The sequence below is a fragment of the Panulirus ornatus genome, chromosome 5 (genome assembly GCF_036320965.1).
Source record: "Panulirus ornatus isolate Po-2019 chromosome 5, ASM3632096v1, whole genome shotgun sequence".
Lineage (NCBI taxonomy): Eukaryota > Metazoa > Arthropoda > Malacostraca > Decapoda > Palinuridae > Panulirus > Panulirus ornatus.
Window position 1 is genome coordinate 37,255,829 of NC_092228.1, and position 16,613 is coordinate 37,272,441.

At 39.6% G+C, this 16,613-nt stretch overlaps 1 protein-coding gene across 1 annotated transcript in view; it reads right to left on the reverse strand.

The window, feature by feature from the left end:
* Window positions 1–13,615: 13,615 nt before the first annotated feature.
* LOC139748807 (ionotropic receptor 21a-like) overlaps window positions 13,616–16,613 on the reverse strand; it is a 29,577-nt gene continuing 26,579 nt past the window's right edge. Inside the window, exons 7-8 of the mRNA XM_071662238.1 lie at window positions 16,158–16,467; window positions 13,616–13,807 (exon numbers count right to left, since the gene is read on the reverse strand). Coding sequence (XP_071518339.1) covers window positions 13,616–13,807; window positions 16,158–16,467 — 502 coding nt within the window. The remainder of the gene's footprint in view (window positions 13,808–16,157; window positions 16,468–16,613) is intronic.

Consider the following 16,613-nt stretch of genomic DNA (forward strand, 5'->3'; position numbering starts at 1 on the left):
ATATATATATTATCTCTGGGGATAGGGGATTAAGAATACTTCCCACGTATTCCCTGCGTGTCGTAGAAGGCGACTAAAAGGGGAGGGAGCGGGGGGCTGGAAATCCTCCTCTCTCGGTTTTTTTTTTATTTTATTTTTTTTTTCCAAAAGAAGGAACAGAGAATTGGGCCAGGTGAGGGTATTCCCTCAAAGGCCCAGTCCTCTGTTCTTAACGCTACCTCGCTAATGCGGGAAATGGCGAATAGTTTGAAAGAAATATATATATATATATATCCCTGGGGATAGTGGAGAAAGTATACTTCCCACCTATTCCCTGCGTGTCGTAGAAGGCGACTAAAAGGGGAGGGAGCGGGGGACTGGAAAACCTCCCGCTTGTTTTTTTTTTTTTTTTTCAACTTTCCAAGAGAAGGAACAGAGAAGGGGTCAGGTGAGGATATTCCCTCAGGGGCCCAGTCCCCTGTTCTTAACGCTACCTTGCTAATGCGGGAAATGGCGAATAGTTTGAAAGAAAAAGAAAAGATATATATATATACATACACAGACATGTATATATATACACAGGTACATAATTCATACTTGCTGCCTTTATTCATTCCCGTCGTCACCCAACCATACATGAAACGAGAACCCCCCCCCCCTCCCCGAACGTGCGCAAGGCTGCGCTAGGAAAAGAGAAAAAAGCCACATTCGTTCACACATTCTCTAGCTGTCATGTGTAATGCACCGAAACCACAGCTCCCTTTCCACACCCAGGCCACACAAAACTTTCCATGGTTTACCCCAGACGTTTCACATGTCCTGGTTCAATCCACTGACAGCACGTCGACCGCGGTATATCACATCGTTCCAATTCACTCTATTCCTTGCACGTCTTTCACTATCCTTTATGTTGAGGCCACTATCGCTCAAAATACTTTTCACTCCATCCATCCACTTATTTGGTCTTCCAATTTGGTCTCCCACTTCTCCTCTACCTTTGACACATATATCCTCTTTCTGAGTGAGGACTCATTCTCTCTATGAAACCAAACCCAATTCTGCTCCATCAACGAAAGTCTTTTTATTTCCACACATCTGTCTTACCCTTTCATTACTTACTTGCCTTCCATACATTCTTCAACGCTCCCAGAACCTTCGCCCCCTCCCCCACCCTGTGACTCACTTCCGCTTCCGAAGTTCAATCCACTGCTAAATCCACTCCAAAATATCTAATACACTTCACTTCCTCCAGTTTTTCTCATTCAAACATAACTCCCAATGAATTTGTCCCTTAACCCTAATGAACTTAATATCCTTGCTCTTATTCACATTTACTCTCAACTTTCTTCTTTCACACACTTTACCAAACTCAATCACCAACTTCTGTAGTTTCTTACCCGAATCAAGTCACCAGCGAAGTATCGTCAGCGAACAACAACTGACTTCCCAAGCCCTCCCATCCACAACAGACTGCATGCTTGCCCCTCTCTCCAAAACTCTTGCGTTCACCTCCCTAACAACCGCATTCACAAACAAATTAAACAACCATGGAGACATCACACACCCATTCGCAAACCGACATTCAGTGGGAACCGATCACTTTCCTTTCTTCCTACTCGTGCACATGCTTTACATCCTTGGAAAAACTTTCCACTGCTTCTAGCAACTTACCTCTGACACCATATATTCTTAATACCTTCCACAGAGCATCTCTATCAACCCTATCATGTCTTCTCTAGATCCATTGATGCTACATACGAATCCATCTGTTTTTCTAAGTACCTCCCACTTACAATCTGCAAAAAAAAAAAAAAAAAATGATCTGCACATCCTCTATCACTTCTGAAATCACTTTGCTCTTCCCCTATCTGATTCTCTGTACTTGCCTTTGCCATTTCAATCAATACCCTCCCATATAATTTCCCAGGAATACTAAAAAAAACTTATACATCTGTAATTTGAACACTCACCTCTACCAACTTTGCCTTTGTACAATGGCACTATACATAGATTCCGCCAATCCTCAGGCACTTCACCCATGAACCATACATGCATTGAATATCCTTACCAACCAGCCAACAACACAGTAAACCCCTTTTTAAATAAATTCCAGTGCTTTACCATGCAAACCCGCTGCCTTGCCAGCTTTCATTTTCCGCAAAGCTTTCACTACCACTTCTCTTTTTACCAAACCTTTCTTCTTCACCCTCTCACATCGCACACCACCTCGACCAAAATACCCAATATCTGCCACTCTATCATCACACTCATTCAAAGAACCTTTAAAATACTTACACCATCTCTCTCTCACTTCACCACAACTTGTTTATTCCTCCCCATTAGCCCCCTTCACCTATGTTCCAATTTGTTCTCTTGTTTTACGCACTTTATTTACCTCCTTCCAAAACAGCTTTTTACTCTCCCTAAAGTTTAGTGATACTCTCTCAACCCAACTCTCATTTGCCCTCTTTTTCACATCTTGTACCTTTCTTGGTCTTTTGCCGCTTCCTTTGATGCATATCCCAGTCATTTGCAAAAATTTTCCAAACACCTAGTTCTTCTCTTTCACTAACAATCTTACCTCATTTCACCACTCACTACCCTTTCTAATCTGCCCACCTCCCACCTTTCTCATGCCACAAGCATCTCATGCGCAAGCCATCACTGTTTCCCTAAATACATCCCACTCCCCTCACGTCATTTACTGTCACATTTTGTCAACATTCACTGAGAACCAATCACTTTCCTCTCTTCCTACACGTACACATGCCTTACATCCTTGATAAAAAGTTTTCACTGCTTCTGACAACTTGCCTTCCACACCATATATTCTTAATACCTTCCACAGAGTATCTCAATCAACTCTATCATATGCCTTCTCCAGATCCATAAATGCTACATACAAATCCATTTGCTCTTCTAAGTATTTCTCATATACATTCTTCAAAGCAAACACCTGATCCACACATCTTCTACCACTTCTGAAACCACACTGCTCTTCCCCAATCTGACGCTCTGTACATGCCTTCACCCTCTCAGTCAACACCCTCCCATATGATTTCCCAGGAATACTCAACAAACTTATACCTCTGTAATTTGAGCACTCACTTTTATCCCGTTTGCCTTTGTACAATGGCACCATGCAAGCATTCCGCCAATCCTCAGGAACCTCACCATGAGTCATACATACATTAAATAACCTTACCAACCAGTTAACAATACAGTCACCCCCTTTTTTGATAAATTCCACTGCAATACTATCCAAACCTGCTGCCTTGCCGGCTTTTATCTTCCGAAAAGCTTTTACTACCTCTTCTCTGTTTACCAAATCATTCTCCCTAACCCTCCCGCTCTGCACACCACCTCGACCAAAACAGCATATTTCTGCCACTCTATCAACAAGCACATTCAACAAACATCCAAAATACTCACTGCATGTCCTTCTCACATCACCACCACTTGTTATCACCTCCCAATTAGCCCCCTTTACTGAAGTTCCCATTTGTTCCCTTGTCTTACGTACTTTATTTACCTCCTTCCAAAACATCTTTTTATTCTCCTTAAAATTCAATGACACTCTCTCACCCCAACTCTCGTTTGCCTTCTTTTTCACCTCTTGCACCTTTCTCTCGACCTCCTGCCTCATTCTTTTATACGTCTCCCACTCATTTGCATCATTACCCTGCAAAAATCGTCCAAATTCCTTTCTCTTCTTTTTCACTAATAATCTTACTTCTTCATCCCACCACTCACTACTCTTTCTTATCTGCCCACCTCCAACGCTTCTCATGCCACAAGCATCTTTTGCGCAAGCTATCACTGATTCCCTAAATACATCTCATTCCTCCCTCATTCCCCTTACGTCCTTTATTCTCACCTTTTTCCATTCTGTACTCAGTCTCTCCCAGTACTTCCTCACACAAGTCTCCTTACCAAGCTCACTTACTCTCGCCACTATCTTCACCCCAACATCCTCTCTTCTTTTCTGAAAAACTTTACAAATCTTCACCTTCGCCTTCACACGATAATGATCAGACAACCCTCCAGTTGCACCTCTCAACATATTTACATCCAAAAGTCTCTCTTTCGCGCAACTATCAATTAACACGTAATCCAATCATGCTCTCTGGCCATCTCTTCTACTTACATAGGTATACTTATGTATATCTTTGTTTTTAAAGCAGATATTCCCAATCACCAGTCCTTTTCAGCACATAAATCTAAAAGCTCCTCACCATTTCCATTTACAACACTGAACACCCCATGTACACCAATGATTCCCTCAACTGCCACATTACTCACCTTTGCATTGAAATCACCCATCACAATAACCCGGTCTCATGCATCAAAACTACCATCACACTCACTTAGCTGCTCCCAAAACACTTGCCTCTCATGATCTTTCTTCTCATGCCCAGGTGAATATGCACCAATAATCACCTATCTCTCTCCTTCAACTTTCAGTTTTACCCATATCAATCTAGAGTTTACTTTCTTACACTCTGTCACGTACTCTCACCACTCCTGTCTCATGAGTAGTGCTACTCCTTCCCTTGCTCTTGTCCTTTCACCAACCCCTTACTTTACTCCCAAGACATTCCCAAACCACTCTTCCCCTTTACCCTTGAGCTTCGTTTCACTCAGAGCGAAAACATCCAGGTTCCTTTTCTTAAACATACTACCTATCTCTCCTCTTTTCTCATCTTGGTTACATCTACACACATTTAACCACCCCAATCTGAGCCTGCGAGGAGGATGAGCACTCACCACATTACTCAGTCTTCTGTTTCCCCGTTTAGAAAGTTATAATACTAGGAGGGAAGGGTTTCTAGTCCCCCGCTGCCGTCCGCTTTAGTCGCCTTCTACGACATATGAGGAATGCGTAGGAAGTATTCTTTCTCTCTTATCTTCAAGGATATATATATATATATATATATATATATATATATATATATATATATATATATATATATATATATATATATATATATATATATATATATATATATATATATATATATTGTATTTTGCTTTGTCGCTGTCTACCGCGTTAGCGAGGTAGTGCAAGGAAACAGACGAAAGAATGGCCCAAACCGCACACATACACATGTATATACATACACGTCCGCACAAGCAAATATACCTACCTATGCATCTCAATGTACACATATATATACACACACAGACATATACATATATACACATGTACATAATTCATACTGTCTGCCTTTATTTGTTCCCATCGTCACCTCGCCACACATGGAATAACAACCCCCTCCCCCCTCATGTGTGCGAGGTAGCGCTAGGAAAAGACACCAAAGGCCCCATTCCTTCACACTCAGTCTCTAGCTGTCATGTAATAATGCACAAAAACCACTGCTCCCTTTCAAAATCCAGGACCCACACAACTTTCCATGGTTTACCCCAGACGCTTCACATGCCCTGGTTCAATCCATTGACAGAACGTTGACCCCGGCATACCACATAGTTCCAATTCACTCTATTCCTTGCACGCCTTTCACCCTCCAGCATGTTCAGGCCCCGATCACTCAAAATCTTTTTCACTCCATCTTTCCACCTCCAATTTGGTCTCACACTTCTCCTCGTTCCCTCCACCTCTGACACATATATCCTCTTGGTCAATATTTCCTCACTCATTCTCTCCATGTGCCCAAACCACTTCAAAACACCCTCTTCTGCTCTCTCAACCACACTCTTTTTATTTCCACACATCTCTCTAACCCTTACATTACTTACTCGATCAAACCACCTCACACCATATATTGTCCTCAAACATCTCACTTCCAGCACATCCACCCTCCTGCGCACAACTCTATCCATAGCCCACGCCTCGCAACCATACAACATTGTTGGAACCACTATTCCTTCAAACACCCATTATTGCTTTCCGAGATAATGTTCTCGACTTCCAAACATTCTTCAAGGCTCCCAGAATTTTCGCCCCCTCCCCCACCCTATGATTCACTTCCGCTTCCATGGTTCCATCCGCTGCCAGATCCACTCCCAGATACCTAAAACACTTTACATCCTCCAGTTTTCCTCCATTCAAACTTACCTCCCAATTGACATGACCCTTAACCCTACTGTACCTAATAACCTTGCTCTTATTCACATTTACTCTTAGCTTTCTTCTTTCACACACTTTACCAAACTCAGTCACCAGCTTCTGCAGTTTTTTTTACATTAATCAGCCACCAGCGCTTTATCATCAGCGAACAACAACTGACTCACTTGCCAAGCTCTCTCATCCACAACAGACTTCATACTTGCCCCTATTTCCAAAACTCTTGCATTCACCTCCCTAACAACCCCATCGATAAACAAATTAAACAACAATGGAGACATTACACACCCCTGCCGCAAACCTACATTCACTGAGAACCAATCACTTTCCTCTCTTCCTACATGTACATATGCCTTACATCCTCGATAAAAACTTTTCACTGCTTCTAACAACTTGCCTCCCACACCATATATTCTTAAAACCTTCCACAGAGCATCTCTATCAACTCTATCATATGCCCTCTCCAGAACCATAAATGCTAAATACAAATCCATTTGTTTTTCTAAGTATTTCTCACATACATTCTTCAAAGCAAACACCTGATCCACACATCCTCTACCACTTCTGAAACCACATTTGCTCTTCCGCAATCTGATGATCTGTACATGCCTTCACCCTCTCAATCAATACCCTCCCATATAATTTACCAGGAATACTCAACAAACTTATACCTCTGAAATTTGAGCACTCACTCTTATCCCCTTTGCCTTTGTACAATGGCACTATGCACGCATTCCGCCAATCCTCAGGCACCTCATCATGAATCACACATACATTGAATAACCTTACCAACCAGTCAACAATACAGTCACCCCCCTTTTTAATAAATTCCACTGCAATACCATCCAAACCTGCTACCTTGCCGGCTTTCATCTTCCGTAAAGCTTTTACTACCTCTTCTCTATTTACCAAATCATTTTCCCTAACCCTCTCACTTTGCACACCACCTCGACCAAAACACCCTATATCTGCCACTCTATCATCAAACACATTCAACAAACCTTCAAAATACTCACTCCATCTCCTTCTCACATCACCACTACTTGTTATCACCTCCCTATTTGCCCCCTTCACTGAAGTTCCCATTTGCTCCCTTGTCTTACGCACTTTATTTACCTCCTTCCAAAACATCTTTTTATTCTCCCTGAAATTTAATGATGCCCTCTCACCCAAACTCTCATTTGCCCTCTTTTTCACCTCTTGCACCTTTCTCTTGACCTCCTGCCTCTTTTTTTTATACCTCTCCCACTCATTTGCATTTTTTCCATGCAAAAATCGTCCAAATGCTTCTCTCTTCCCTTTCACTAATAATCTTACTTCTTCATCCCAACACACACCACCTTTTCTAATCAACCCACCTCCCACGCTTCCCATGCCACTAGCATCTTTTGCGCAAGCCATCACTGCTTTCCTAAATACATCAAATTCCTCCCCCACTCCCCTTACCTCCTTTGTTCTCACCTTTTTCCATTCTGTACTCAGTCCCTCCTGGTACTTCCTCACACATGTCTCCTTTCCAAGCTCACTTACTCTCACCACTATCTTTACCCCAACATTCACTCTTCTTTTCTGGAAACCCCCACAAATCTTCACCTTCGCCTCCACAAGATAATGATCAGACATCCCTCCAGTTGCACCTCTCAGCACATTAACATCCAAAAGTCTCTCTTTCATGCGTCTATCAATTAACACGTAATCCAATAACGCTCTCTGGCCACCTCTTCTACTTACATACGTATACTTATGTATATCTCGCTTTTTAAACCAGGTATTCCCAATCACCAGTAATTTTTCATCACATAAATCTACAAGCTCTTCACCATTTCCATTTACAACACTGAACACTCCATGTATACCAATTATTCCCTCAACTGCCACATTACTCACATTTGCATTTAAATCACCCATCACTATAACCCGGTCTTGTGCATCAAAACCACTAACACACTCATTCAGCTGCTCCCAAAACATTTGCCTCTCATGATCTTTCTTCTCATGCCCAGGTGCATATGCACCAATAATCACCCATCTCTCTCCATCAACTTTCAGCTGTACCCATATCAATCTAGAATTTACTTTCTTACACTCTATCACATACTCCCACAACTCCTGATTCAGGAGTAGTGCTACTCCTTCCCTTGCTCTTGTCCTCTCACTAACCCCTGACTTTACTCCCAAGACATTCCCAAACCACTCTTCCCCTTTACCCTTGAGCTTCGTTTCACTCAGAGCCAAAACATCCAGGTTCCTCTCCTCAAACATACTACCCATCTCTCCTTTTTTCTCATCTTGGTTACATCCACAAACATTTAGACATCCCAATCTGAGCCTTCGAGGAAGATGAGCACTTCTCGCGTGACTTCTTCTTCTGTTTCCCCTTTCAGAAAGTTAAAATACAAGGAGGGGAGGGTTTCTGGCCCCCAGCTCCCGTCCCCTTTAGTCGCCTTCTATGACACGTGGGGAAAGCGTGGGAAGTATTTTTTCTCCCCTATCCCTAGGGATATATATATATATATATATATATATATATATATATATATATATATATATATATATATATATATATATATATATATATATATATATATATATATATATATATATATATATATATATATATGTATATATATATATATATATATATATATATATATATATATATATATATATATATATATATATATATATATATATATATATATATATATATATATATATATATATATATATATTTCTTTCTCTTAAACTCTTCGCCATTTCCCGCGTTAGCTAATTAGCGTTAAGAACAGAGGACTGGGCCTTTTTTCGAATATACTAACCTGGCCCCACTCTGTTCCAACTTTTGGAAAATTAAAAAAAAAAAAAACGAGAGGGGAGGATTTCCAGCCCCCCGCTCCCTCCCCTTTTAGTCGCCTTTTACGACACGAAGGGAATGCGTGGGAAGTATTCTTAATCCCCTATCCTCAGGGATATATATATATATACATATATATATTTATGGATCTGGAGAAGGCATATGATAGAGTTGATAGACATGCTCTGTGGAAGGTATTAAGAATATATGGTGTGGGAGGAAAGTTGTTAGAAGCAGTGAAAAGTTTTTATCGAGGACGTAAGGCATGTGTACGTGTAGGAAGAGAGGAAAGTGATTGGTTCTCAGTGAATGTAGGTTTGCGGCAGGGGTGTGTGATGTCTCCATGGTTGTTTAATTTGTTTATGGATGGGGTTGTTAAAGAGGTAAATGCAAGAGTTTTGGAAAGAGGGGCAAGTATGAAGTCTGTTGGGGATGAGAGAGCTTGGGAAGTGAGTCAGTTGTTGTTCGCTGATGATACGGCGCTGGTGGCTGATTCATGTGAAAAACTGCAGAAGCTGGTAACTGAGTTTGGTAAAGTGTGTGGAAGAAGAATGTTAAGAGTAAATGTGAATAAGAACAAGGTTATTAGGTACAGTAGGGTTGAGGGTCAAGTCAATTGGGAGGTGAGTTTGAATGGAGAGAAACTGGAGGAAGTGAAGTGTTTTAGATATCTGGGAGTGGATCTGGCAGCGGATGGAACCATGGAAGCGGAAGTGGATCATAGGGTGTGGGAGGGGGCGAAAATTCTGGGGGCCTTGAAGAATGTGTGGAAGTCGAGAACATTATCTCGGAAAGCAAAAATGGGTATGTTTGAAGGAATAGTGGTTCCAACAAAGTTGTATGGTTGCGAGGCGTGGGCTATGGATAGAGTTGTGCGCAGGAGGATGGATGTGCTGGAAATGAGATGTTTGAGGACAATGTGTGGTGTGAGGTGGTTTGATCGAGTAAGTAACGTAAGGGTAAGAGAGATGTGTGGAAATAAAAAGAGCGTGGTTGAGAGAGCAGAAGAGGGTGTTTTGAAGTGGTTTGGGCACATGGAGAGGATGAGTGAGGAAAGATTGACCAAGAGGATATATGTGTCGGAGGTGGAGGGAGCAAGGAGAAGAGGGAGACCAAATTGGAGGTGGAAAGATGGAGTGAAAAAGATTTTGTGTGATCGGGGCCTGAACAGGCAGGAGGGTGAAAGGAGGGCAAGGAATAGAGTGAATTGGAGCGATGTGGTATACCGGGGTTGACGTGCTGTCAGTGGACTGAATCAAGGCATGTGAAGCGTCTGGGGTAAACCATGGAAAGCTGTGTAGGTATGTATATTTGCGTGTGTGGACGTATGTATATACATGTGTATGGGGGGGGGGGTTGGGCCATTTCTTTCGTCTGTTTCCTTGCGCTACCTCGCAAACGCGGGAGACAGCGACAAAGTATAATAAAAAAAAATAATAATATATATATATATATATATATGTATATATATATATATATATATATATATATATATATATATATATATATATATATATATATATATATATATATATATATATATATATATATATATATATATATATATATATATATATATATATATATATATATATATATATATATATATATATATATATATATATATATATATATATATATATATATATATATATATATATATAAATATATATATATATATATATATATATATATATATATATATATATATATATATATATATATATATATATATATATATATATATATATATATATATATATATATATATATATATATATATATATATATATATAATATATATATATATATATATATATATATATATATATATATATATATATATATATATATATATATATATATATATATATATATATATATATATATATATATATATATATATATATATATATATATATATATATATATATATATATATATATATATATATATATATATATATATATATATATATATATATATATATATATATATATATATATATATATATATATATATATATATATATATATATATATATATATATTATATATATATATATATATATATATATATATATATATATATATATATATATATATATATATATATATATATATATATATATATATATATATATATATATATATATATATATATATATATATATATATATATATATATATATATATATATATATATATATATATATATATATATATATATATATATATATATATATATATATATATATATATATATATATATATATATATATATATATATATATATATATATATATATATATATATATATATATATATATATATATATATATATATATATATATATATATATTGTCGAGGTGGTGTGCAAAGTGAGAGGGTTAGGGAAAATGATTTGGTAAACAGAGTAGAGGTATTAAAAGCTTTCCGGAAGATGAAAGCCGGCAAGGCAGCAGGTTTGGATGGTATTTCAGTGGAATCTATTAAAAAAGGGGGTGACTGTATTGTTGACTGGTGAGGTGCCTGAAGATTGGCGGAATGCGTGCATAGTGCCATTGTACAAAGGGAAAGGGGATAAGAGTGAGTGCTCAAATTACAGAGGTATAAGTTTGTTGAGTATTCCTGGTAAATTATATGGGAGGGTATTGATTGAGAGGGTGAAGGCATATACAGAGCATCAGATTGCGGAAGAGCAGTGTGGTTTCAGAAGTGGTAGAGGATGTGTGAATCAAGTGTTTGGTTTGAAGAATGTATGTGAGAAATACTTAGAAAAGCAAATGGATTTGTATTAGCATTTATGGATCTGTAGAAGGCATATGACTGAGTTGATAGAGATGCTCTGTGGAAGGTATTAAGAATATATGGTGTGGGAGGCAAGTTGTTGGAAGCAGTGAAAAGTATTTTCGAGGATGTAAGGCATGTGTACTTGTAGGAAGAGAGGAAAGTGATTGGTTCTCAGTGAATGTAGGTTTGCGGCAGGGGTGTGTGATGGCTCCATGGTTGTTTAATTTGTTTATGGATGGGGTTGTTAGGGCGGTGAATGCAAGAGTTTTGGAAAGAGTGGCAAGTATGAAGTCTGTTGTGGATGAAAGAGCTTGGGAAGTGAGTCAGTTGTTGTTCGCTGATGATACAGCGCTGGTGGCTGATTCATGTGAGAAACTGCCGAAGCTGGTGACTGAGTTTGGTAAAGTGTGTGAAAGAAGAAAGTTAAGAGTAAATGTGAATAAGAGCAAGGTGATTAGGTACAGTAGGGTTGAGGGTCAAGTCAATTGGGAAATAAGTTTGAATGAAGAAAAACTGGAGGAAGTAAAGTGTTTTAAATATCTGGGAGTGGATCTGGCAGCGGATGGGACCATGGAAGCGGAAGTGAATCATATGGTGGGGGAGGGGGCGAAAATCCTGGGAGCCTTGAAGAATGTGTGGAAGTCGAGAACATTATCTTGGAAAGCAAAAATGTGTATGTTTGAAGGAATAGTGGTTCCAACAATGTTGTATGGTTGCGAGGCGTGGGCTATGGATAGAGTTGTGCGTAGTAGGGTGGATGTGCTGGAAATAAGATGTTTGAGGACAATATGTGGTGTGAGGTGGTTTGATCGAGTAAGTAATGTAAGGGTAAGAGAGATGTGTGGAAATAAAAAGAGCATGGTTGAGAGAGCAGAAGAAGGTGTTTTGAAATGGTTTGGGCACATGGAGAGATTGAGTGAGGAAAGATTGACCAAGAGGATATATGTATCGGAGGTGGAGGGAACGAGAAGTGGGAGACCAAATTGGAGGTGGAAAGATGGAGTGAAAAAGATTTTGAGTGATCGGGGCCTAAATATGCAGGAGGGTGAAAGGCGGGCAAGGATTAGAGTGAATTTCAATCGATGTGGTATACCGGGTTTGACGTGCTGTTAGTGCATTGAATCAGGGCATGTGAAGCGTCTGGGGTAAACCATGGAAAGTTGTGTGGGGCCTGGATGTGGAAAGGGAGCTGTGGTTTCGGGTATTATTGCATGACAGCTAGAGACTTAGTGTGAACGAATGGGTCCTTTGTTGTCTTTTCCTATCGCTACCTCGACACATGAGGGGGGAGGGGGATGGTATTCCATGTGTGTCGAGGTGGCGATGGGAATGAATAAAGGCAGACAGTGTGAATTGTGTGCATGGGTATATATGTATGTGTCTGTGTGTGTATATATATGTGTACATTGAGATGTATAGGTATGCATATTTGCGTGTGTGGACGTGTTTGTATATACATGTGTATATGGGTGGGTTGGGCCATCTCTTTCGTCTGTTTCCTTGCGCTACCTCGCAAACGCGGGAGACAGCGTCAAAGCAAAATGAAAAAAATGAATTAGAATATATATATATATATATATATATATATATATATATATATATATATATATATATATATGCTGGAAAGAGTCAATTTTCCGCAGATGATATTGAATTTGAAACCTTCTCGGATTTCTTTGCAAAGGAGTACAAACAAAACCAAACAGCAACAGGCTACTGGGTCTCTTAAAGGCTGTTAGTGGACGATGTCAGAAACTCACAGATTTGTGAGATGAAAGATCGAAGGTGTACACTTGTAAGAGCAATACCTGCAAACTGTCAGTGTGACAGAGGAGGTGTATAGAATTGTAGTCGTGGACTTGAAGTTCATTCTTAAAGCGCTTAAAAGTACAAATATATATTTGATCACCCACAGTTCTTGAGACATACATCACGGACCTTCATGATCCTGAAACGGGAATTCCCTTGCTTGGTAAATCTGGTCTTGATAATAAAGTCCACGTAACTGTAGGGTGAGAGGCTTACTGATCTACCCTGCAGCACTGGTGGAAGCAGCTTCTCCATTGAGTCGTAGTACTTGTAGACTCTTGTCATTCCCTGTGGTGATGGAAGATTGTCATTACTTTTCTCGAAGTTGGTCGTTTTGAAAATTTCGTTCGGTTTGCTTTATTGTCATCATTCACACACGTGGATTACCAGAGTAACAACTTCGCACAAACAAATTCTCTCATATTTATACGCGCGCACACACACACACAAACACACAGACACACACACACACACACAAGCACACACACATATAAGCCCATGCGTTCGACTCCTGATTGTGGCAATCAGCCCGCAGGCAATCTCATCTGTTCATTTTCCCTTCAGATCTGGTCGATCGATGGTTACCTGGCTTAAGTAGATGCATATATGTGTGTGTGTGTGTGTGTGTGTGTGTGTGTGTGTGTGTGTGTGTGTGTGTGTGTGCGTGTTTGTGAGCATGTGTGTACACACAGTGGAGTAAACATATGGTAACTATATAGAAGGTATAGAGACGGGACTACGAGAAGTGTGAAACACTTCCCTGTATTACAGAAAGATCATTCGTATATGGTAATCTCATACATACATAATCTCAGTCAAAAAGGTACGGATATAAAGATGTACTTCCTCATAACACACACATTGAAGCACACACACACAAAAATATGAATGTTTACACGTTAACGATAAATGAAATAAAATCACTTTCAAACATGCACAAGCAGATTTAAAACTTCATCGAAATACACAAAGAAACACAGGTGTATGAAACTCTCAAATTGCGAGAACATATGATCGATGGAATTCTCTTCCTCCATTCGTCTCTTATTACTTGCTGTCCTATTTTTCCTTCTCCCAGCCTACGTTAGCTGAAGTATCCTATCATGTCTTGGACACTGCCGCTTTCTTTGAAGCAACTTTTACTTCTTGAGAAGCGACATCAACCTGCACTTTCCCTTATCTGCCTCTACTTGTAAAATTGTATTTATTATCTAGGAGGTGAACACTAGCTGCCCTACTCTGTCACGTTCCCTGCCTTCCTTCGTTCGCTATCTGAACCTGATTTGTAAATTTTCTTTGACTAATCCAGCCAAGATCTCTCTCATTATGATCCTCTTTTGTTTTTCCCTGTTTGAAGTACCAAGGTAGTCTATTTCTATTGATAAAGAGCTAAATATTTTACTCTAACAACCTGCCAAGGCGGACATTTCCAATTCCATGCAAATGTAGGCCATTACTGGTGCAGAGTGAGTCAAGCCATAAATCAATACGAAAATCACTGTCTGCCTCCCAACAGAAAATTTCATTTCGCTATATATTCCCACCATTCTACTGCAGCAATAACTATTCTCATTCGTCTCTCCTTGACATTACTAATGAAATCCTTGTACTTTGTTACAATTTCCCCAGATCTTCCACTAGTTATATCAAAAATGCCCAGCTTGACATCAAAAGCCGTACCACTGGGAGTGCTCGAGACAACCTCATCAAGATGTACTAGAATGTTCTCTATTCTTGTAACAGAGGAGCACAATTTTTTCTCCCATTAACCTTTTCAGAAAATACCTGGTTCTGATTTCTGACTATGGATTCCCCACCCACAATGATACTATGATCATTCATCAGTAGAATAAATCCATCTTAGGCAGTTCCTTCCTTGGACAGATTTGCATGTGAAAGCCGATAAGTTTCCCTAGGAGACTGGAGGTAAAGCTATCCTCGACTTTAGCTTATGTAGGTACCATCCTTGTCTCCAGTTATCTACCCATTTCGTTACTAAAACTTCGGTCTGGCGGAAAACTACTGCCTTTGCAGTAACCAAACTTATATCACTTTCCCGCAGCTTCATCTCTTCATCTAAATTTCATAATGCTGTACTATTCTCAGCTTATTTTCTACCTACAGTTTCTGAGCATGATATAAGCTTATTCCCTGATGAAGGAGATTCCCTAGTAAACTCCTAAATACAACTGGTATAGGTAAAACGTGAAGTAAGCGCCATCTTCCTTAACATTAAGGTCAACTGGGATCTCAGGGGAAACAAGTCTGCTCGCAAGAGGCGGATGACCGCGACGGACAGAGAGAGAGAGAGAGAGAGAGAGAGAGAGAGAGAGAGAGAGAGAGAGAGAGAGAGAGAGAGAGAGAGAGAGAGAGAGAGAGAGAGAGAGAGAGAGAGAGAGAGAGAGAGAGAGAGAGAGAGAGAGAGAGAGATTTTAACTACTCAAAACCACAGAACTGTCGCAAAAGTGTAGTGAACGGAAGTTCTCAGATTCTGAGTGGACAATGTTCGCCTCCACCTATCCAGAAGGAATACAACATAATAATAATCGCTATATACCAAAGTTTTTGATAATTGTGAAGTATGAGCTCTTTAGGTATTAGGTTGTGGATGCTGTTGTAGATATTCGAGCTCACTAACCTGTAGGTAGGGATTACTTGACATGGCAAATTCGTATTTATATAGCTCCACACCCGACGCCACTTCCAGGCCAGATTCATGTAGGTCCTGTAAGGTCTGCATCACAGAAGGTTGCTTCTTTACCAACAAGAAGGATTTCAGGTTAGCGGAGTAAACCATGGTCAGTATCATGGTGTACAGCCACAGGAACATGACGAAAACCTGAGTGCTGATACTGCGGGGAAGGGAAGTATGAGTCCTACAGAAGTGCACACCGAAGGCGTAGTACCAGCTGTAACTCAGTGACTGCAGGCTCGTCAGCTCACCACCACTGTTGGAGACGAGCATGTTATAAAATGCTGATGCTCTTTTCTGCTGACATTATCACAAGCCCTTTTGGTTGGGTGGTTGCTCCACTCACTACCGCTGTTGAAGAGGACATTGTTAGAAGCTAAAGTAACACTGAATGAAAATTTT